Source organism: Osmerus mordax, chromosome 14 (genome assembly GCF_038355195.1).
Source record: "Osmerus mordax isolate fOsmMor3 chromosome 14, fOsmMor3.pri, whole genome shotgun sequence".
Taxonomy (NCBI): domain Eukaryota; kingdom Metazoa; phylum Chordata; class Actinopteri; order Osmeriformes; family Osmeridae; genus Osmerus; species Osmerus mordax.
Genome location: NC_090063.1, coordinates 6,322,509 through 6,343,477, shown reverse-complemented (window position 1 = coordinate 6,343,477; position 20,969 = coordinate 6,322,509). Strand labels below are relative to the sequence as shown.

General features: G+C 49.8%; 2 protein-coding genes across 5 annotated transcripts; one reads left to right on the top strand and one right to left on the bottom strand.

Moving 5' to 3' along the window:
• Positions 1-73: 73 nt before the first annotated feature.
• Positions 74-5,352, bottom strand: rassf6 (Ras association domain family member 6). 4 transcript variants are annotated; one of them, XM_067249860.1, is made up of 10 exons: positions 4,849-5,346; positions 2,959-3,229; positions 2,464-2,672; positions 2,263-2,363; positions 1,898-2,103; positions 1,634-1,735; positions 1,499-1,550; positions 1,220-1,338; positions 940-1,037; positions 74-688 (listed from the first exon to the last, which is right to left on the bottom strand). In XM_067249860.1, the coding sequence occupies exons 2-10, from the start codon at positions 3,094-3,096 to the stop codon at positions 613-615; spliced, it is 1,101 nt and encodes a 366-aa protein (XP_067105961.1). In that variant the 5' UTR covers positions 3,097-3,229; positions 4,849-5,346; the 3' UTR covers positions 74-612. The 4 variants fall into 4 exon arrangements, 3 of the variants coding, with proteins under 3 accessions (XP_067105961.1, XP_067105962.1, XP_067105960.1); XM_067249861.1 differs by having other exon boundaries at positions 2,959-3,196; XM_067249859.1 differs by having other exon boundaries at positions 2,959-3,178; positions 4,849-5,345.
• A 1,783-nt stretch (positions 5,353-7,135) lies between these two features.
• Positions 7,136-20,957, top strand: musk (muscle, skeletal, receptor tyrosine kinase). Its single transcript, XM_067249862.1, is given in 24 exon segments — positions 7,136-7,403; positions 9,240-9,366; positions 9,483-9,634; positions 9,965-10,092; positions 10,245-10,386; positions 10,641-10,765; positions 11,499-11,658; positions 12,126-12,132; positions 13,245-13,508; positions 14,778-14,935; positions 15,292-15,315; positions 15,467-15,555; positions 16,880-17,039; positions 17,146-17,338; positions 17,451-17,642; positions 19,082-19,230; positions 20,151-20,197; positions 20,199-20,248; positions 20,250-20,439; positions 20,442-20,477; positions 20,479-20,586; positions 20,588-20,620; positions 20,622-20,639; positions 20,641-20,957. Coding segments are annotated over 24 exon segments (2,835 nt in total). The 5' UTR covers positions 7,136-7,318; the 3' UTR covers positions 20,839-20,957.
• The last annotated feature ends 12 nt before the right edge of the window (positions 20,958-20,969 follow it).

The following is a 20,969-nucleotide window of genomic DNA, read 5'->3' as shown; positions in this document are numbered from 1 at the left end:
GGTGGTGTGTCTAGGTTGTTTCTCTATCCAAAGCTCCCTGCAATTAGTCAAACAGACATGTTGGAGCACCCTGCCTTGTAAACCAAACATTTATTTTCACTCTTTTTTTCAGGCATTATGACAAATTTCCATCAGTACCCAGCACTTAGCAACGGCCCCAAATACATGCTTCTGAATGAGAGAAACAGCCCTCTCGGCTAAACACAGACTGGAACAGTCACACACAAACACAGTACACACACACACACAGGCAACAACATACTCACTGCCTATGACACCACAATCTTCAGTAAAAAAACAAAATGTTTAATGAATCACGTTTATATTTACAGAGGGATTAGAACAACAAGTATTTAATGCATCAAAATAACAGTTATATTTACAGAGTGATCATTTACATCTATAGGATTTCCTGCATCTCAAATGTCTGTTTCCGAAGATAATTACATCACTATCCTGAAGAAATGCAGGCGTCTGTTGTTCCAAGTATGTCCTTGTATTTGTGGCTTGCCTGGCTGCGTCTGTAGTCCATTCTTGTGTGTCTGTTGTCACCTGTCTTATCTGGTCAGGTAGTCTGTTGTCACCTGTCTGTAGACTGGTCAGGTCGGTCAATCACACGCTGGTCTCTATGTTGGGTGGGATTTTTGTATTCAGACACTGAGACAGGAGTCTCTGCTGCTGGTGATACCTAGGACACACACACACACACACAATGGCAGACAGATGAGGCACATGTCACACACATAGGCTGGTAAATTAGCTTTACTGTGTGTGTGTGTCCATGCAGTGTGTGTGTGTATGTGTGTGTTTGTCAAGTGTGTGTGGGTGTCTGTGTACGTGTGTGTGTCCATGCAGTGTGTGTGTATGTGTTTTGTCAAGTGTGTGTGTCTGTCTGTGTACGTGTGTGTGTGTCCATGCAGTAGAACCATGGTGACTGACTTGTTGATGACCCTCTGGACCTCTCGGTTCTCCTCCTCTTCCAGCTTCTGCAGTACTCCCTCCAGCAGAGGCAGCTCCAGGTTCAGGTACTGGGCCACCTGGACACAACCCAACCGGTGTTAGGACAGAGTCACCCTCCATCAACGTTCATCATGTGACTGAAGGGTCCATGGTTCGAATGAACACATCTTTCATTGCAACTTCAAACTTGTTTGGTCAGTCTCTGACAACATAATCATTGGACCTATCAGAGCACGGGTGGGCGGGGCTCGAGACGTACGTCATTGCTGACTTCCTCCTCGTCTCTGTCCATCAGAAACATCCTCATGAAGTCATCGGAGGGGCCCTGCAGCACGCGCTCCCACAGGGGGCGCTCTCCCTCCCCCAGGCGCCTCTTCTCTGGAGGACACACACACGTGACACACACGTGACACACACGGTAAGACAACCACACACACATAACGTGCACACAGCACACACAAACACATCTCTTCACACGACTTAACGAAAGGGGGAAATATAGAGAGAGAAAGAGAGTGAGAATTAAGAATAGACATACCTCCACTCTGATGGACACAGTAGAGGGCAAACTCCTGAGGGTCGTTCTCTATCTACACCACACACAGACACATGCATAGGTCAGAGGCGTATGCAGGAATGTGTTTGCGTATGTCTGTGTGTGTCTATTTCTCACCTTGAACTTGTGCAACAGCTGACCTATGACCTGCTGTGTTGTCATAGTGCTGTTGATCTGTACATTAGTGGACGTCCCATAGGATGGAGTGAATATGGAGGTCTAGGGAGAGAGGGATGGAGAGCGATGGCGAGGAATACATAGATAGTTAGTGTGACTCGATAGATACATATTCCTAATCTCCTCCAGGTCTTCCTATTCCTCCTTCCATTTCTCTCTCTCCTTGTCATCCTCCTCTCCCTACCCCCATCCCCCCCCCCTCACCTTATAATTGTAGAAGTGTCCGTTGATAGAGAAGCGATGCTGTCTGTTCCTCTCCTTCTCCTCAGACGTTCGGCTCCTCCCCCTCCTCCTCTTGACCAATGAGGCATCACTCATACAGCGTATGAGGTTGGTCTGCTCCTCTTCCAGGGCCGCTGCCCGCAGTCTGGAGGGACTCATGAGGGTGGTGCTCTCATACAGCCGGGGGCCTGGAGGGGACCATGGAGAGGGTTAGTGGCACACAGCCAAACAGGCAGGCAGGCAAACAGACAGATAGACAGACAGACAGACAGATGGACACACAGCCAAACAGGCAGATAGGCAGACAGACAAACAGGACTAAAAAGGGGTATTCCGTGTGTTCTAACCAGTACAGTGGGTTTTGCTCTCCACATCTGCCTCCTGATTGGTCTCCTCTATCTCATCAATGTGATGAAGGTTATCAAACTCTCCCCACCTGGTCATTCCCCTGTATACACACACACAGCAAAGCACCAGGAAGTAAGTTGTTGAGTTCAGCCATGACTGGATTTGACAATTTGCAGGATATTGGACTTATTGAGCGTGACCTTTTGGCTTCCAGTGGGCTGATTGGACTGACAGGGCCAGGTGTGGCCGGACTGGTTAAAGGGAAGGTTTGTTTCTCATCCTGCATTTTGAGCCTAATGGGACTCCGTACGCCCCAGGAGATGGGCAGGATGCCCTCCATCACAACCTCCTCCTCTCTGCTCCTCTCCTGGCCTGCTCGTCCGTTCGTCGCCCCCTCCTCTCTTCGAACCTGTCACACACAGACGAGACAGTGAACCTCGCTGCCTCTTCCTCCCTTCCCTTCTCACCCCCCCCCCCCCCTCCCTCTCCTCCCCCTGTTCCCTTCTCCATGTTTACATTTCATTCAATTAGCAGATGTCTTCGTCCAAAAAACGTCAAACAAATAGTGCGTGTTTTGTAGGAAGGACAGCAGCAGATCAAGGAACAGAAGCGCATGGTTCAAACAGTGTTTTGGTGGTCAGAGTTCAGGCCCTTCGTTTTGGTGGTCAGCCCCCCCTCCCCCTCCCCCCTCCTACCAGGTGGTAGTGGAGGTGCAGCTGAGTCTTGTCCTTCAGGAAGCAGTTGTACGTGTCCAGTAAGGACAGGAACTCTGCTCTCGAGATCTTCCTGCCATCTCCAACCGCTACCGCCAGGTGCTGGTCTCCAGGCTTCATCCTCGGCCTTCAGTCTCATGCACACCTGAAGACACCACACACACCTGCAGACACCACACACACCTGCAGACACCAAACACACCTGCAGACACCACACACACTATCAGAACTCCATTAGAAAAGAACCTGGCACCTGTAGAACATGGAATGACAAACATGCTCTGATGAGACCCTCTCTGTTGGGTTTCTCTGCTGAGGTGTTTCCAGCCTCATTGTGTCGTGCTCCAATAAACTTTCTGCTCGTGCTATGGTCAATCTTTTGGAGAAAAGGTTGTTTATATGTATATAGATATACATACTTTTTTTTTACATACACAGTATATTTTCTTTGAAACAATGAGCATGACATACCAATGATAAAAAATGGGCGACAATTTACAAAAAAAATAAGAAAAAAAGTAAAAGGTCAGAAAACATCAGAAAATAAGCTGTTACATATTTATTTTCGTTTTTAAGTCAGGGCCTTGTTCTGTCACTCGATAAAAACAATGGGGAGAGGGAACATTTATTTCACTAAGAGTATTTTTAGATATTTTTATTTAATTTTAGATGAACAGGCTACTATTAATACAAAACACATTCTCGAAGGGTGTATTATGTGTATTATGACTTGATTTACCAATGTAGACAAATTCCACCAGCCAGTTTACGAACATAACAAGAAGGTTGCCTTTGGCAACAGTGACTGACCTGAGTTATGTGCTTGTTTCTACCTCTTCATTCTCTCTTTTTCTCTGTCTCTTTCTCTCTCTCCTCTCACTCTTTCTCTCTTTCTCTTTCTCTTTCTCTTTCTCTCTTTGTCTCTTTGTCTCTTTCTCTCTCCTCTCTCTCTCTCTCTCTCTCTCTCTCTCTCTCTCTCTCTCTCTCTCTCTCTCTCTCTCTCTCTCTCTCTCTCATGTTCTGTCCCAGCCTGTTCTCCTCCTATTGGGGAATCTCAAGTATTCTCCCAACCCTCTAGCTGTCACACTTGATGTGTGTGTGTCTGTGTGTGTGTCTGTGTCAAGGGGAAAGTCCATAAGCCAAGGACAATACAGCAGGTTAGTTCTCCCAAGTTAACACATGTACTTCATGTTCAAACCCTCTTCTCCTCTCCCATCCAGAGGACATGTACCGTATATAAAAGTACCTCAAACTGGGACTTAGTGTGCTGTGTAGCATGCTAGTGTGTATTGAGGTTTTTTAAGGTGTGCTCTAATCTGCTCACCCAGGTTAAAGGAGTCAGTCTTTAGTCTTTAGTGTCATGTCCTGCCTCAACCTGTGTGGGCTTAGAGACTCAAATTCAAAGCCTAAAGGAAATTTGTGCCTATCCATGCTGTAAATGTAGATGTGTCTGTCGGTGTGTGTGTGTGTGTGAGAGAGAGAGAAAGATAGAGAGAGTGAAAGAGAAACAGACAGAGTGCAGAGTCAACACTATAGTAGAGAAAAATGTGTGTATACTGAAAACCCACAGTCAACATGATTGAACTAACAGTAGAGACAGTTCTCCTGGCCAGATGTACTCTGAGAGAACCCCATTTCCAGTGACACCACAGGACGCCAGCAGAGATGAGGACACGCTCCCTGACCACAACACATGGTTCCTTAATGGTTCCCTGGGCTACCAACACATTTCAACTGTCACTGGCTCTATGTGTGAATGTGAATGTGCATGAGCGTGTGTGTGGGTTTGTGTGTCAGTAGGAATGTTCCAGTACTCTTCTGTGCTTTGGAAAAAGTCTCTGTTAACACACTGAGTCCATTCGAGTGACTGACCTGTTCTTGTTGCTGTTGTTTCTGGAAGTCCTCCTGGCTCCAGGGATCCTTTGCAGTTGAGTACCAGGATCCTTTTTGTGTGTGTTGGTGTGTGTGTGTGTACGTGTGTGTGTCTGTGTGTTATGTTGGATGTTAGTGAATTAGTGTGTGTTAGTGTGCTGGTGTGTGTTAGTTTGTGTTAGTGTGTGCAAGTGTGTGCTCATCTAGTTTTTCCCCCGTGTGTGAAGACAGGTCCAGAGTCCATGTCACATACGCAGATGACAGACCAGAGCAGTAGAAAGCAGAGCGGAGAAGACCAGAGCAAAAGAGAACCGAGTGGACCAGACCAGAGTGGACTGGCGCAGAAAAGAGCAGAGCAGACTAGAGACAATTATAGCATACTAGAATAGTGTCCAACCCAGCAGAGAGGATACAAGCAAAACATGGCTTACCAGACCATTGCACACGAGAGCAGAGTAAGTCAGACCAGAGCAGAGGAGAGCTGACTCCAGGAGTTAATGATTGGTGAAACATGCCGGCAGTTTTGGAAACCAGGGAGGTGACTGTAACATGATATTACTCACCTGCTCACACTGCATTGTGGACGTGTGCGTGCATGCATTCATGCATGTGTGTGTCTGTGCGTGTGTATGACACACCTCCAAGTCAGATAATCAACCCTTTCCACACCTAGCAACCCATGAAAATACAAACATAAAGCCTTTAGCAAAGCATATATACATGGGTGTATGTTAAGGTGGTTGGCGTGTCTTGCAAAGCAATGCTGCCGGGCATGTTTAAACTGTGTCTTGGTGTTTATTGACACACTCACAGACAGCTGTTCCACTGTACCACAACGAACACACCCACACACGCAAATACACACACACAGTCACACGTACACACACACATGCAGTCTCCCTTCTGAACCCATGAAGCTGGGGTTACGGTCATGGGGTTTTGGTTACGGTTCTGAGAGACTATACAGTAGACCGGAGCAGGAAGTGGACCAACAGCAGCCTGTAATGTCCATGGTGCAGCATCCTTCCTCAGACAGCAGGGGGCGGTGCAGCATCACTGGCATGGCTGACTCATCTGCACAGCCAGCTCAGGGAACAACTGGGGATGAAGTACTGTAAGACTAGAATACTCATCTCATTGGTCAGTCTACTGCAGGGCTGTGATCTCATTGGATATGTAGGTATACTCAGTATGAGTTCATGTACAGTAGGTTCCTTACGGATGGCTGATGTCTCTCCATTAATGTGTTAAGGAAGAATGGTACACAAAGCTTCTGATGGAAAGAATGAACCGCACACACACAGGCATACACACACCCTGGGAACACAATAGTCTGAAGGCCAGCGCATGGCTGTGTGTATGGCAGCAAACAACAGTCTGGGAAATGTCATTCCCGCTTAAAATAAACCACAGGATGCCTGGAGCCAAGCAACAGGTGGACTGGTCTACACAAAGGCTGCCTGAGGGTGCGTTAGTGTGCGTGTGTGTCTGTGCGGGTGTGTGTTTGTGTGCTTATTTGTTTGACAATTCTTTTGGGGATCAGAAATTCCTTCACAAATATGTCACAAGGAAAAATGTAGCTGGTGGGGTCATATTCCTGTTCAGTGTATGTTTCTAGAAGGTTTTAGGAACATAACCAGAGCAGTCTGGAACCTCAGAGTACATTTTTGATTTCCAAAGGGCACAGACCAAATGACTGGACGCCATTGTATAGAATTGGATTGATACCAATCAGAGCAACACAAATGTGTGTTAGGTTTAGAATTGCATTAAGGGTTGGGGTTAGGAGTTAGATATATTTGTCTGGTCAGGGTTAGGAGCGGAGGCTAGGTTTAGGATTTGGGTTCAGGTTGGGTTTTTCGGCTATTGTTATGGTTAGGATTGGGTTTGGGGTTAGGTTCAGGGTTAGGGTCTAGGGAAAACAAGATTTTGAATGGGACAAGAGCACTAGGAGGTTGGGCGCTGATGTTGGGTGATTGGACCTGGCTGACTGATGGCGTTAGAATTGATTCCAAGTATGTTTGATGCTGTTGAGGTCAGGGATCTGTGCAGGTCAGGTTATGTTTTCCCACACTAAAATGTATTCTGAATCACTTTGTGCATGGGGGCATTATCACCATCAAACACTTTTATAGTAGAACTGGTGTGTCGTGTTGACTGATTGTGTGTGTGTGCTGGTGTATCATGAGAGACTCTTAAGTAGCTTTGAAACAGCTGCTACTGTCCGTCAGCCCAGTCAGAGAGACAGATAGCAGAGAGAGAGGAAGAGAGAGAGAGAGAGAGATACCCGAGCTTCCAGTTAGCTAGCTAGCATGGCGGGTGCTGTAACACGCTGTATTATGTCTGCAAAAACAGCCTAGTAAACTTCCAGTCGGACTACAACATAAAACCTACCAACAGAATTACGGACAAACCCTGGCCCCAGATGGGAGACTGAACAGAACAGGACCAGAACCCTTCCAGAAGCAACATGAAACTACTAGAACAGGTCCAGGTCCTGGTCCGGGTCCTAGTAATGTGTGTTGTTCTCACAGCCTGCCATGGACTGCAGAGACGTGAGTGTTCTAAGGATAGGTTAAATGTATGGGTTCTAAGGGTAGTTCAACTGTTAAATACCTCAGGATGTGATTTTAATGTTCTATCGTGAAGGGTCCTATAGACTAAATCTAGTTGCTCTGTTAGTAGTATCTGAAACACTGGAGGGCAGGAGAGATACAAAATAGTGTGCAGCACTGGTGACAGTGTTGTTCCGCTCTCAGAGCTACAGAGACAGTAGTGTTGTCCTGCTCTGGAGCTACAGGGACAGTAGTGTTGTTCTGCTCTGGAGCTACAGGGACAGTAGTGCTGTCCTGCTCTGGAGCTACAGAGACAGTAGTGCTGTCCTGCTCTGGAGCTACAGAGACAGTAGTGCTGTCCTGCTCTGGAGCTACAGAGACAGTAGTGCTGTCCTGCTCTGGAGCTACAGGGACAGTAGTGCTGTCCTGCTCTGGAGCTACAGGGACAGTAGTGCTGTCCTGCTCTGGAGCTACAGAGACAGTAGTGCTGTCCTGCTCTGGAGCTACAGAGACAGTAGTGCTGTCCTGCTCTGGAGCTACAGAGACAGTAGTGTTGTTCTGCTCTGGAGCTACAGAGACAGTAGTGCTGTCCTGCTCTGGAGCTACAGAGACAGTAGTGTTGTTCTGCTCTGGAGCTACAGAGACAGTAGTGTTGTTCTGCTCTGGAGCTACAGGGACAGTAGTGCTGTCCTGCTCTGGAGGTACAGCAGCAGAGGGTTGTCCTGCTACTGTTGGGTTGGTGTAACATGGCTGGAGTCTCTCTCCATGCTCAGGGTCTTAGTCTACTGATACCCTATATTCAGCTTAAGCCCTTAGTTCCCCTGGCAACTAGCCACTCTTCCTGTATGCACACACTTGCAAAAACGTACACACACGCGCGCACACGCACAAACAGACAGACGCATATATCATGGCTCATATTCGTGGTATCCCGGCCAGCGAGTTGTCTGTGAGTGTAGGTGATGAGTTGTTAGGACACAGCCATGGTATGTGTCTCTCTGAATAACAATCCACAACTTCATAACATGCTATGATGAACTGCCTTAAATAACTCTGCCTGTGTTCTAACAGAAAACCAGCCTATGTCCTCCTCTCTGTGTGTGTGTGTGTGTGTGTGTGTGTATGTGTGTGTGTGTGTGGTCTTGGTACATTACAGACCCTGAGTTGGAGGTGTACATTGGCTTTATGACTGTAAATATAACAGGAGTCTATTCTAGACTCACATCAATGACAGTACCAATCAGCTGTCCAAGAGACAGGAGCATTCCTGAGGTCTCTCTCTCTCTCTCTCTCTCTCTCTCTCTCTCTGTATCTTTGTCTGTCTCCCTCTTTCTCTCTGACACGACTCTCCTTCATAACTTGACAGAGTTCGGTATTTCTGCTATTTAGTTGTGAAAACAATGTTTCACAACACACACACCAGACAAATGTGACCTGCTGACAAGGACCAAATGTGAACGTGAGGAATTCAGAGATCCTGAGAGTATCCAGCTGTTTTCTGTGTGATGCATGGCATGGCTTTACCGAGGGGACGACACAGCGCACACACACACACACACATAAACACACACAGAAACGGACAAATGGCACCAGTCACAGAACATGACTCAGTACAGCGGCTCGGTACTCCCAACGTTGTTTACGGACGCTGTTTACTGACGCTGTTTACTTCAAACAAGTTATAAACAGCTGTTTGTGTATGCTGAGGATGAGCCACTGTGGAGGGGCAAAGTCTTCCACAACTAGCGTTCTAGATGTTTCTTACTGTATTTACTTGTGTGTGTGTGTGTGTGTGTGTGTGTGTGTGTGTGTGTGTGTGTGCGTGTGTGTGTCCAGCACCCCGCATCATCACTCTACTAGAGACTGTAGACGTCCTCCTGGATCACAATGCCACTTTCATCTGCGAGGTCCAGTCCCGCCCTGCTGCTGATATCACCTGGACACGCAACAACCACCCAATCCCGTAAGAGACTGCCCACAATGCCTTTCACCCAACAGATAATGTTGGATGAGTAAAGGCTGAAGAATCTCTCTCTCTCTCTCTGCCTCCCTTGGTCTCCCTTGTCCCCTCCTTCATAGTTACTATGACAGTCGCTACGTGACCAGGGAGCAGGGTCAGATCCTGGTCATCCCCCACGTCCGAGACTCTGACAGCGGGGAGTACTGCTGCCTCGCCACCAACGGTGTGGGAGAGCCAGCCATGAGCTGCGGAGCCCTCCAGCTCAAGATGAGTACGTCTGTCTGTCTGTCTGTGTCACTCCGTCGCCCTGTCCCTGCCCCTCGCCCCGCCTCCCTCCCTCCCCCACCCCCCCACGCCTCCCAGAGACACTCATGTCAGGCTCCAGGCTCCAGGCTAGATGGCGGAGGGTAAAGGCCACGCCAGGCTGCGCCAGTTATGCCAACCCAGCTAAACAGCTCAGCAATATCTCTCTGTGTTCTGATCGCGCCAGAGACAGCTGATGAGGTGCCCTTTACTGGACAAATTGTTCCCCCCCACACTGTCTGTGTCCACTAACAGTGTTCTGTCTGTGTGTGTGTGTGTGTGTATGTGTCACTGTCAGAACCCCAGATCAAGCGCCACCCCAACAACGTCACCCTCATGTTGGACTCCAAGGCTGTGCTGCCTTGCGTCACCCTCGGCAACCCCAAACCCGACATCTCCTGGATCAAAGACGACGGTCTCATCAAGGTGGGCTCACACGTGCTGGTTCACTCAGCTGGTGCAGCAGTGAAGGTGGTCTCATGACAGACCGTCGTCATGACGATGTTCTCAGTGGTGACATCTATAGAGGCGGTTGTCCCATCTAAGTAAGAAGCCCCTGTGCGGTTCTCCCCCTGCAGGTCAGTGATCGCATCACCATCCTGGATTACGGAGCTCTGAAGATCCACACCATCCAGAGGCAGGACGCGGGTCAGTACCGCTGCGTGGCCAAGAACAGCTTCGGGATCGCCTTCTCCAAGCCGGTCACCATCGCAGTCCAGGGTAGGTGTTCCCTGCATTACACCCCACGCAGCATGCTGCAATAACAGCAGCACCATAGCATGGGTGGTGGTAATTAATAGCACAATAGCTCAATTGTGGTGCCTGTGACCATAGGATACACCACACCCTGTGGTGGTTTGTTGTCTGGAATACAGGGCCCCACAGCTCATGATCAAAAACGGAAAGCCTACTAAAAAACCTTCATTTCTATAAGAATTTGTTTACTGTAGCTGTGTGTGTGTGTGTGTGTTTAGCCCCGGCCAGAATCTTGCGTGTGCCAAAGGAGCAGCGCGTGCCGTTTGGCAGTGAGGTGTCTCTGGAATGCGACGCGACTGGAAACCCCATCCCTACCATCACTTGGCTTGAAAACAGCAACACGGTGAGTCAGCTTTCACACCCCGCGTCTACAACAGAGACATGACATGACAGGTCTCTGACACAATACTGGGAGCCAGTCTTCTGTTTGTGCTGTTGAGATGGTCTCCCTAATGACAAGGACTCTGTCCCCAGGGCTGTGTAATAACAGATTTTGTTATGCTCGAAATACATATGTGTGTGTGTGATTGTGCATCTATTTGGTGTGTGTATGTCTGTGGGGGGGGATGTTGGTCTAATGATTAAAAATGACTGCGTGGGACAAGGTCTTTTGGCAGCTCCCTCAAGTCATTAATTTCCTCCAGCCGGATGAAGGGCTTGCTAAAAGAGACCCAGTGAGCCTCACTGTCAAATATAGACCCCACATATATCAGGACCAGGAGTGAAGCAAGGAACACACAGTTCTGTACCCTTCTCTCTCTCTCTCTCTCTCTCTCTCTCTCTCTCTCTCTCTCTCTCTCTCTCTCTCTCTCTCTCTCTCTCTCTCTCTCTTCCTCACACACATATGCAGGCAAACACAAAAACACATAAAAAAGTGGTGTAATGTCTGTATCCACTCTCTCTCTCTCTCTCTCTCTCTCTCTCTCTCTCTCTCTCTTTTCTCATCCACACACATGCCGGCAAACACGAAAACACATTTGAAAAACTGGTCTAAAGTCTGGATCCTCTCCCTGTCTCTCCCTGTCCACCTGTGTTGCTCTCTCTCCCCCGCTCCCCCCTCCTCCTCCTGCTCTCAGATTTCCGAGGGCTCCGTGGAGGAGACCCTGACAGGAGAGGTGGTTCAGTCAGTGCTCCGGGTCACTGTCACCAAGCCGGCCCTGTACACCTGTCTGGCCTCCAACAGACACAGTGCCGGGGCCAACACCGTCAAGGCCACTGCCCGGGTCACCGTGGCAGGTAGGACCAGCTCCAGCCCAACCCAACACCCTAAACAGGCCCATCCACTGGAGAGACAGGCAGACCACCTACACCCACAGCTACACCCAAACCCACCTAACTAGGGGCACCTACTGAACGGTTCAGAAGGAGATTTTTCATTGATTGTCTCTGTGTGGTGTGCGACAGTAATGTTTTGCGAGCTGCTGTGTGTGTGTGTTTGAGCAATCCGCGTCTTCAGCTGTCCAGTGGGCCTGATTTGTTGTTTCTATCACTCCCCATTTGGTCAGCATTGTTATCCCCACACACACACACACACACACACACACACACGGAGGCCGGCCGTAGGCCTCGTCGGCTGCCTCACAGTAGCTGTGGTCAGCAGGGCAGCATGGTGTCTGTTCCGTGTGGTCCTGGTCTAACTCCTCTCTCTCTTCTCCTCTCCACCGTCCTGCTCCTGGTGTGTGGCTCCTGTCACTTCCCCGTAGAGTGGAGGTAAGTCTGATGCAGCTTGGTGTTGTGCGTTGCGTCGCGGTCTGGTCTGCTGTGTTGGGTAACGTTGTGCTATGGTCCGCTGTGTTGGGTAACGTTGTGCTATGGTCCGCTGTGTTGGGTAACGTTGTGCTATGGTCTGCTGTGTTTTGTTCAGATGTTTCGTGTAAAAGCGAAGGGTTCATAACAGTCTAAATGGTTTCAGATTGAACTTCTTGAATGTTTTGGGGGGGAATGTGGAAAGTCTTAAAACGGACATTTCAACGCTTCAGACGTTCCGACTCTCGGCTGCAGCTGCTGCATGTGAACTCTCCAATAAAACGAGAGAGAGAGAGCGGGTCAAGGAACAGCTCCTAGAACCTGCTTAGCCTTAGAGAGCACACAGAGTAGGTTTACCTCTCTTAACACAGAGAAGAAGACGACTCCAGGAAGCTGAGTGGGCTTCCTGTAGGGGCAGCTAGCTAATGAAGCAGATGAGTGGGCTTCCTGTAGGGGCAGCTAGCTAATGAAGCAGATGAGTGGGCTTCCTGTAGGGGCAGCTAGCTAATGAAGCAGATGAGTGGGCTTCCTGTAGGGGCAGCTAGCAAAATAAACCCTGTCTCTGAGTGAATGAACCAGCCACCATTCTAACAGCCTGTGTATCTGGCATGGGGCTGAACTCTGCTGAACCAACAGACTCCTTCACCATCTGGACAATGTTACCACATGGATAGAGATCTGCCTTGCGCAAACACACACAGGCGCGTGCGCGCATACACGCGCACGCGCGCACACACAGGCACGACAGTCAGAGACAAAGAGGAGACATTTAGGCTCTATAATGTCTTTGTTTATCAGTTGGTTGTGTGTGTGTGTGTATTCCTGTGGTGATGCTGGTTTGTGTTCTTGTGGTGATGTGTGAGCATGTGTGTGTGTGTGAGTGGAAGGCAAATATCGTGTTTTCCTCTGATGTGTGTATTTGTGTGTATGTGGTCTCACATTCATAAAGTGAGTGTTTTCTTCTGATGTGGATGTTTGTGCGTGTGTGTTACTTAACTTTGGTACCGTGACTCTCTCCCTCTGATGTGCGTGTGTGCGTGTCTTTCTCTCTGATGTGGCATTGTGTGTGTGTCTAGGTTGTATAAGGGGGTGACAGGGTACTGCAGTGTGTACCGTGGGGAGGTCTGTCGTAGCGTGCTGCGCAGCGAAGCTCTGGTGTTTTTCAACACGTCACTGGCCGACCCTGTAGACGCCCAGGAGTTCCTGGTCCAAAGTGCGTGGGCGGAGCTGGACGGACTGAGCGCGCTCTGTAGCCCCGCCGCTCACTCCCTGCTCTGCCACCTCTCCTTCCAGGACTGCAACCCCTCAGGCCTCGGCCCCGCCCCCAAACCTATCTGCAGGTACTCTATCCACCCCTAACCCCGCCCCCATACTCATTTGCATCTAATGGCTCCACTCCTAACCCCTCCTCCAAGCCTGTCTAAAGGTAATGGCCCAGCCTTAGGCCAAATCCCAATACTCTGTCTTACCCCTAGCCCTTAGTTTACCCCTAGCCATTAGTTTACCCCTAGCCCTTAGTTTACCCGTAGCTCTTGTGTCTCGAAACTGAGGGGTAAGGGCTACATAGCCCTATGAAATGAGACACCACTTGGTTACAGTTATGTATATCGATGTTTCCAAAGCAAGTAGTGTTATGCACTGATATCAAACGAAATTCGTTTGAAATTCACTGCTAATGGACTTGGAAAAACTGTAGACATGCATGGAGTCCATTCAAGGCTAATTCATCTGAGAAATGCAGGACTGTTGTGCAAATCAGCAAATTTAACGTTAGCGTAGCCAACTAGCAATTTTTTAAAACTTTTCAATTAAGAACATGGTTGCAAATACATATGTATAGGACTGTGTAGAGCACAAAACTATTTATCAATTATTTAAGCCAAAAATATTACATATATGGGACTCTCTGGATGATCTGTCCGCCATTGTTGCAGGTAGTGCAGTATTCACATACCCCTTGGTTTCAAGTAAGCTCCCGAGCTCACTTGGTTTTAAGGGGTGTATACCCCTTCGTCTTAGCCCTACCCCTCGATCAAAAACAGTATTGGGACACCACTTCCTCTCACGGGAACGCGCAAAACTAAGGGCTAGGGGTAAGGGGTAGGGGTAAGACATATTAAGGGTCATCTCTCCAGTCTCTCTCTCTCTCTATTAGTATTGGGATTTGGCCTTAACCCTCCCTCTCGCATGTGAGTTGATGCAGATGTGTATCTGATGTAGACCTTCTCCAGGAAGATTTACAGTCTCCCTTTATCCCTCTCTTCTTTCCACTCTCCCTCCCAACGATTCTCTTTATCTGTCCTCCGTGTGTGTGTGGGTCATGTGTGTGAGGGTTATGTGTGTGTGGGTTATGTGTGTGTGGGTTATGTGTGTGTGTGTGTGTGGGTTATGTGTGTGTGGGTTATGTGTGTGTGGGTTATGTGTGTGTGGGTTATGTGTGTGTCTGTGGGGTGGTTATATGTGTGTGTTTGTGGGGGTTATTTGTGTGTGTGTGTGTGTGTGTGTGGGGGGGGGTTATGTGTGTGTGTGGGGGTTATGTGTGTGTGTGGGGGTTATGTGTGTGTGTGGGGGTTATGTGTGTGTGTGGGGGTTATGTGTGTGACCCCCAGGGAGCACTGTCTGGCAGTGAAGGAGCTGTTCTGCCAGAAGGAGTGGCTGCTGCTGGAGGGGGGGGCTCACACAGGCCTGCGCCCCCCCCTGCCCAACTGTCAGGCCCTGCCCAGCCTGCACACCGACCCTGCTGCCTGCACACACGTGCCCTTCTTAGGTAAGACACTCCTGCCTCTCAACAAGCCATTAACCCCCCCAATGACCAGACCCCCAGACCCCCCCCCCTCATACCACACCTCTAACCCCCCCAATGACCAGACCCCCAGACCCCCCCCCTCATACCACACCTCTAGATCACCACCCAGATTTCCAGAGCCCCATTCACCCCAACAAACACCTCTAAACATGTATTACAAAGATGAATACTATGGAAATACTAAATCCAACCACACCATGCTGGAGCTAATCCTTTAGACTTCCTGGGTGCAGTAGCCAATCAACTGCAGTGACTGTGTGTCGGGTCTGTTTCCCATCTGTTGGACTGTGTCTGATGTTCTCACCTCTGTGTTTCAGACATAAAGAAAGATCAAGTTACAAGTAAGTCTGAAGATATCTGTGTCCAGACACTGGCCAGCTGAAATTTATGCTGAAGCATTTCAAACTTCAACGTTTTGCAATGAGAGTGATGAAAGTTGTGTATGTGTGCGTGTGCATGTGTGTGTCTCTGTGCATGTGTGTGTGTCCTCAGCCACGTGCTATGATGACAGAGGCCGCTTTTATCAGGGCGGGGTGAACGTGACCAGCTCTGGCGTCCCCTGTCAGCCTTGGAACCAGCAGGTAGGAAACTATCTCTCTCTCTCTCTTTCTCGCTCTCTGTCTCTCTCTCTCTCTACACTAACTCTCTAACATCACCACACAGAGATACACACTAGCGCCCCACACACTAACTCTCGCACAGCGTGATGTCTGTAATGCAGTGTCGTTTCAATGACAACCCAAGTCCGTGCTTAGCTGACACAGTCGCAGAGGAATGAGCCAACACCAGACACTATTTGTTGGTGTTTGTAATCTTCCTCACACTCTTTCCCCTTCTCTGGGGGAGATCTGGAGCAATAAACATCTAGTACACATATACAAAAACTCAGGGGGTATGTGAGGCAGAATGGGTGGGGGAGGGAACGCTGGATTATTGTGTGTGTGTGTGCCTAGTGCTGAGAGGGGAGGGGTTCACAGTGTCACATCCTGTTCTGGAAGCAATTAGTCTTCACACGCAAGACACACTCTCTTTCTTTCTATCTATCTCTATCTTTCTATCCCTCACACACACAAACACACAAAACACGTTCACCCTCTCACACATGTCACACTCACTCTTTCTCTCTCTCTCACTGGTAATCATAATGATCCCTGTAAAGGGAGAGTGTGTGTGTGTGTGTGTGTGTGTGTGTGTGTGTGTGTGTGTGTGTGTGTGGGGGGGGCACAGTCTTTACAGACTTATGCTTGAAACTGACAGTGAACACACTCCCGAAGTTCTCACAGGAAACCCTACCAGCTGTCAGAGACCCCCAATCCCCTCACACACCACACACACACACACACCACACACACGCACGCAGGCACACACACATCACACACCACACACACACACCACCACAATAACAAGCCCCAATCCACTCAGGACCATGTTGGATCCATTAGTTATCAGACCGCCCCATTAGAACCACAGGGGCTGCATGCCTTCAGGAACCCAGCAGGTCCCTTGGTGGGTCTTAATCTCCAGCACTTTACTGTGGTTTATCTCTGACTCCAGTTGTCAAACAATTTCTCAACTCCACACATTAGTGTCAAGTCTTGTTCATTTTAATACTAATACACAACATGAAAACACAAATGAAAAAGTTAATGAAAACAATTATGTGCGATGAGATATATATATATATATACATATATATATATATAATGAGAGAGAGATATTTATACAGATTAGAACCGTCATATACATTTTTATGTATATTTTCTATATTATTGATGTATATTTACCTAATGTGAATTAAGAATTTTGAGTGGATGGTTGTATCTGGAAAATGTCTTTATCCTGGTTCCTGTAAAAATGCCCCCAGTGAAATGTTCTGGTTCTATGGTTCCTGGGTTCTGATTCTAGAATCCCCACCAGCACCGGCTGTCCGCGGAGGTGATTCCAGAGCTGCGGAACGCGGGAAGCAGGTGCAGGAACCCTGGAGGGGTCAGTGAGAGACCCTGGTGTTACACCTCCGACCCAAACGTTCGTTGGGAGTACTGCAGCATCCCCCGGTGTGGAGAGGGTGAGACACACACCCACCCACACACACACACACAACTATCTCTCTGTGTTGGTTCTGTTATGTCTCTCTCCCTCTTCACACCTCTCTCTCTCCTCCCCCCTCCCAGTCTCAGCCACGGTGGTGAAGCCGGAGACCTCGTTCCCCCGTCAGACCCCACCCCTCCCCCCTCTCCCCGTCTCTCCCGCCTACTCCATGAGTGTCATCATCTGCCTGCTGGCGGGCGTGGCGGGCATGGCCTTCCTCACCATCATCGTCCTCATGTGTCGACGCAGGAGGAAGCTTTGGAGAAACAGGAAGAGGTGAGCCCCGGGTGGCGACAACCAGTTGCGCTCCGGAGTCTACGGTTACCAGTCACATTAACCCTGAACCCCCTCACCCCACCCCCCTCCCACCCAACCCTTCGTCTCCAAGGGCAATGGAGGCCCCCACCCTGACCGCCCTGCCCTCGGAGCTTCTGCTGGACCGCCTCCACCCCAACCCCATGTACCAGCGCCTCCCCCTGCTCCTGAACACCAAGCTGCTGGCCCTGGAATACCCCCGCAACAACATCCAGTACGTCCGAGACATCGGAGAGGGGGCCTTCGGCCGCGTCTTCCAGGCCAGGTGAGGTGGTGGGAGGGAGGGAGGGGTGGGGGAGAAACATGGGGGAGGGGGGGGCATCGTAAGAGGATAGGTGCAATCGAGATAGCTCAGAGGGGGGTTGGGGGGAGGTAGGAGTGCACGGGGTGGATGGAGACATCAGGGAGCGGGTCATGGATGAGTGTTCCAGGTGAGATGCTGGGTGGAGGAGTGTGTGTGTGTGTGATGGGGGGGGGGGGGGTGGCAGGGTGTTTGGGGGGTGTCTCTGGTTTCTGTGGATGACGCTAGCGGGACTAACAGCAGCAAGGAAACAGGGTTAGGCCGGGGCTCTGAATATTGCTGCTGCGTCACTCAGACCGTCTCATGACTGGCAACACATGCCAGACTTCTGAGAGCTAGCTTACCCTAGCGTAACTGTCGCCAAACGTCGTTAAACCTCCCTACTGCCCGGAAGATAGACAGACAGACAGACTGGCAAACAGACAGGCAGTCAGACAGACATACTGGAAGACAGAAAGGCAGGCAAGGCTGACTGGCAGGCAGAGAGACAGACAGACAGGTAAATGGCCAAAAAACGACAGACAGCTAGAAAGAGGAAGAAAGGTCCAGGCGGACAGGAAGAGGCAGAGAGAGAGACAGGTGCTAAGAGCGCGAGCTGTGCTCCAGCTCCTCCTCTCCTGATAATCCTGTGGCAACGCAGCGGAATGCCTCCAGCACACAGAGACTCCTGGGAAGTGGGAGTCGTGGGATATTTAACCCTCACACACACCCTCACACACACACAGCTTTACCCTCTCTCACACACACGCACACAAAACTTCACCGTCAACACCCCCCTTTCTTTCTTACACACACACACACACACACACACACACACATACATACACGTCCCTATGTGCAGACACGCACTAGCTCTAAATAGACCCTGGGAGATAATATCTGCCCCATCAGATGGCCTCAATGTGAAGCTTCCCATGTGAAGGGGTGTGAGAGAGGAAGAGAAGGTAGTGTGTATGTTTGTGTGTGTGCATACATGTGTACTATCTGTATGCCTGTTGGTGTTTGTTTGTGTGTGTGTGTGTGTGTGTGTGTGTGTGTGTGTGTGTGTGTGCGTGTGTACTATCTGTATGCCTGTTGGTCTTTGTGTGTGTGTGTGTGTGTGTGTGCATGTGTACTATCTGTATGCCTGTTGGTCTTTGTGTGTGTGTGTGTGTACATGCATGTGTACTATCTGTATGCCTGTTGGTCTTTGTGTGTGTGTGTGTGTGTGTGTGTGTGTACATGCATGTGTGTGGCAGATCTATTTGTGTCCTCTTCCGGCATGTTTAGCAGTCACAGGAAACCTCAGGAAGCAGGGTGACACGCAATGCTGCCATTTTGGCTCAGAGATCCACTAGGATCCATGTTGGATCCGATCGATCTATCGTGCCAGTTTGACCATGTCCCTGTGTGTGTTTCCTCAGGGCCCCAGGTCTGCTGTCAGTGGAGCCCTTCACCATGGTCGCTGTGAAGATGTTGAAGGAAGAGGCGTCGGCTGACATGCAGAACGATTTCCAGAGAGAGGCAGCCCTCATGGCCGAGTTTGACCACCCCAACATCGTGCGACTGTTAGGTGAGTTCATTGACAACCCCGACCTCATACGCTAGTTGCTCAGTTGAAATGTCGGTCAAAATTGATTTTCTTTAGAAGAGGCCATCCATTAGTACCCCTGTTGAAAGGGTTTCATCAGTTTAAAATGCATATTTATGCAGCATGTGCCTGACCTTCTCTATATATAGCTGTGGACTGAAAACATCTTGATCCCATTACTATGAAGTCCTTCCCTCAAGGGTATCGCTTAAACTACTGCCCCGCAGTGAGAGAAGAAGAGATAGAAGAGGAGAGAGAGAGAGAGAGAGAGAGAGAGAGAGAGAGAGAGAGAGAGAGAGAGAGAGAAGAGAGAGAGAGAGAGAGAGAGAGAGAGGAGAGAGAGAGAGAGAGAGAGAGAAAGACAGAGAGAGAGAGAGAGAGAGACAGAGAGAGAGAGACAGAGAGACAGAGAGAGAGAGAGAGAGAGAGAGAGAGAGAGAGAGAGAGAGAGAGAGAGAGAGAGAGAGAGAGAGAGAGAGAGAGAGAGAGAGAGAGAGAGAGAGAGAGAGAGAGAGAGAGAGAGAGAGAGATGTAAAAGACCTGATCATTCACTGGAGAGATGACCCTTATTATGCTCTTTGGGACAGGGAACTAATGAATGGAAATCTCTGGTCTCTCATGTGCCAGTTGAAACACACACACACATACACACGCAGACATACAAACAGAGCCAGTGTGGGAGGATTGTGTGTGTCATGTTAGTGACATGCCATGTTTACATCAGAGCCCAGCCGCTACTGTACTCTGCTTAAATATGACGTGGGTGGGTTATCACGTTGTCCGTTTAGCTGACAGCTGTGGATGTGTGTGTGTATCTGACCCATGTGTGTCGCTTTCCCTACAGGTGTGTGTGTGTGTGTGTGAATGTGTGTGTTATCTGACTCCTGTGTCCTCTCCTACAGGTGTGTGTGCTGTGGGGAAGCCCATGTGTCTTATGTTTGAGTACATGGGCCCATGGCGACCTGAATGAGTTCCTCCGGCGACGGTCCCCCCGCCCACCAACACACCCTCAGCCAAGCCAGCCTATCGGGGCGCAGCTTTTTCCTCCGAGCTGGAGGCGGGCCTCTAGCCTGCGACGACCCAGCTGTTCGTGGCCCGTCAGGTCGCCGCGGGATGGCCTACCTGTCGGAGCGCAAGTTCGTCCACCGCGACCTCGCCACCCGGAACTGTCTGGTTGGCCAGGAGATGGTGGGTTGAAGATCGCCGACTTTGGCCTCTCCAGGAACATCATACTCGGCAGACTACTACAAGGCCAACGAGAACGACGCCATCCCCCATCCGCTGGATGCCGCCGAGTCCATCTTCTACAACCGCTACACCAGCGAGTCTGACGTGTGGGGCGTTCGGCGTGGTCCTGTGGGAGATCTTCTCCCCACGGCATGCAGCCGTACTTACGGCATGGCCCACGAGGAGGTGATCTACTACGTGAGGGACGGCCACATCCTGGGCTGCCCAGACCGGTGTCCCCTGGAGCTGTACAACCTGATGAGGCTCTGCTGGAGCAGCCAGCCCACCGACAGACCCAGCTTCAGCAGCATCCCACCGCATCCTGGAACCGCATGCACCAGCAGACTGTCAGCCTGGCCCTGACCCCTGACGACCCCGACCCTACATTAACCTGCCACTCTGACCCCCCCTACATCACTCGAAACCCTGACTCCTGACCCCCTGACCCTACACCATCTTGACCCCTTGTCCCCTAACATTGACCCCCCCCTCAA